Source organism: Carassius carassius, chromosome 12 (assembly GCF_963082965.1).
Source record: "Carassius carassius chromosome 12, fCarCar2.1, whole genome shotgun sequence".
In the NCBI taxonomy this organism is placed as follows: Eukaryota; Metazoa; Chordata; class Actinopteri; order Cypriniformes; family Cyprinidae; genus Carassius; species Carassius carassius.
Window position 1 is genome coordinate 359,201 of NC_081766.1, and position 2,500 is coordinate 361,700.

General features: G+C 34.5%; 2 protein-coding genes across 2 annotated transcripts in view; one reads left to right on the plus strand and one right to left on the minus strand.

Annotated features, from left to right (window-relative positions):
- LOC132154389 (tripartite motif-containing protein 16-like) overlaps positions 1 to 2,500 on the minus strand; it is a 162,312-nt gene that overhangs the window by 66,974 nt on the left and 92,838 nt on the right. The window lies entirely within an intron of this gene.
- Positions 1 to 2,500, plus strand: part of LOC132154086 (yjeF N-terminal domain-containing 3-like) — a 19,381-nt gene that overhangs the window by 8,196 nt on the left and 8,685 nt on the right. The window contains exons 2-4 of the mRNA XM_059562716.1: positions 89 to 197; positions 2,038 to 2,148; positions 2,222 to 2,335. Coding sequence (XP_059418699.1) covers positions 89 to 197; positions 2,038 to 2,148; positions 2,222 to 2,335 — 334 coding nt within the window. The remainder of the gene's footprint in view (positions 1 to 88; positions 198 to 2,037; positions 2,149 to 2,221; positions 2,336 to 2,500) is intronic.

Here is a 2,500-nt window from a genome sequence, read left to right on the forward strand (position 1 = left end):
ATACTGAGTTTAACACATGTTAACTAGTCTTGGTGCTGATCATTTTCTTAGTGTTCACCTCAAATCATTTATTTATTATGTTTTACAGTAAAGAGGAAGCAGTCGCCATAGAGACAGAGTTGCTAAGGGATTATCATTTTGGACGGCAACAGCTGACGGAGATACTGGGACACGCATGTGCGACTGCCATCACAAAGGTCTGTAGACACGAGAATTCAACTACACTTAATAATTATTTTAGATGATAACACTGATAAATTACATCAATCACATATAGGGGAATTTTAGAAATACAAAATATATAGTCAGAAATGCGAGAAATTAAGTCAGAATTGAGAAATACGTAATTCAGACTTGTGAGATATAAAGTCTGAAATGTGAGATATAAAGTCAAAATTGCAAGATAGGAAGTCAGAATTGCGAGATACATAATTTAGAATTGCAAAATATGTAAGTCAGACTTGCGAGATATAAAGTCTGAATTTGAAGATATAGGTCTGAATTGCAAGATATAAAGTCAGAATTGCGAAACACGTAATTCAGAATTGTGAGAGATAAAGTCAGAATTGCGAGATACATAATTCAGAATTGAAAAATATAATTTAATTCATGCTAGCGAGATATAAATTCAGAATTGCGAGATATAAAATCTGAATTGAGAAATATGTAAATCAGAAATGTGAGATATAAAGCCAGAATTCTGAATATAAAGTCAGAATTGTGAAATATGTAATTCAGAATTGCGAGATACAAAGTCAGAATTGCGAGATATAAAGTCAGAATTGTGAAATATGTTAATCAGACTTGCGAGATATAAAGTCAGAATTGTGAGAAATAAAGTCAGAATTGTGAGAAATAAAGTCAGAATTGTGAAATATGTAATTCAGGATTGCGTGATGCATAATTTAGAATTGCAAAATATCTCATTCAGACTTGCGAGATATAAAGTCAGAATTGCCAGATATGTAATTCCGAATTGCAAGATGTATAATTCATGCTTGCAAGATATAAAGTCAGAATTGAGAAATACGTAATTCAGAATTGTGAGCTATGACGTCAGATTTGAGAAATATGTAATTCAGTATTGTGAGATATAAAGTCAGAATTGCGAAATATGTCATTCAGCATTGCAAGATGTATAATTCATGCTCGCGAGATATAAAGTCTGAATTGCGAGATATAAAGTCTGAATTGAGAAATACGTAATTCAGAATTGTGAGATATAAAGTCAGAATTGTGAGATACATAATACAGAATTGCTAAATATGTAATTCAGACTTGCGAGATTTAAAGTAAAAAATTGCACGATAGTCAGAATTGCGAAATACATAATTCAGAATTGTGAAATATGTAATTAAGAATTGTGAGATAAAAAGTCAGAATTGCTCGAGATATAACGTCTCAATTGAGAGATACATAATTTAGAATTACGAAATATGTAATTCAGAATTGCGAGATATAAAGTCAGAATTGTGAAATACGTAATTCAGAATTGCGAAATATGTAATTCAGACTTGCGAGAAATAAAGTCTGAATTGCGAGATATAAAGTCAGAATTGTGAAATATGTAATTCAGACTTGTGAAATAAAGTCAGAATTGTGAGAAATAAAGTCTGAATTGCCAGATATATAAATCAGAATTGCCAGAGACATAATTCAGAATTGTGAAATGTAATTTAGAATAGTGATATATATAATTCTCTCTTCAAAAAAACTTTTTTCTCTCAACATTCACAATTGCAAAATGTAAGATTTGCAAGATATAAACTCAGAGCTGCGAAACAGAAAGTTAAACAGAAAGCAATTACTTTTTTATTTCGTGGCAGAAAAAAAAAGTGTGTGTAAACTTACAATTCTGACTTTAAGTATCAGAATTGTAACTTTACATCTCGCAGCTCTAAGATTTTGTTTTTAAGAATTGCAAGAAATGGCCTGAATTGCAAGCTATAAAGTTGCAGATCGCTTTTTTCTCTTTTAATCCCATGTGGAAACAGTTTCTATGGCTGAGTGTCTGTCAGTGTTTACGTGTTCTGGCAGGTTTTCCCGCTGTGGTCTCTGGAGAAACGGCAGCCGACGGTTCTGGTGGTCTGTGGGCCGGATCAGAACGGCTGTGTGGGCCTGGCGTGTGCTCGTCATCTGCGTGTGTTTGTGAGTGATGGCACCACATACTTCAGTATCATCTGTGATCACTGTGACTGACAGATGTGTGTCTGTGTGACAGGAATACATCCCCACCGTCTTCACTCCCAAACGCTCCTCAGACAGTCTTCATCAGGACCTGATGGTTCAGTGTGAGCGGATGGACCTGCCGTTCCTGTCCTACCTGCCCACTGAGGTGAGATCAGAGTTCAAGCCCAACTCTAAAATGAAACGAGCTTCACGAGTAAATCTGGGTCGTTGTCTATAGAAGCCACAATCTGCAACTCGAAAACATTAAAAAAAAATTTAAGGTGGAAAAAAGAATAGCCTTAGATCCTTCCTGAAATTTCCTCTTTCTCTT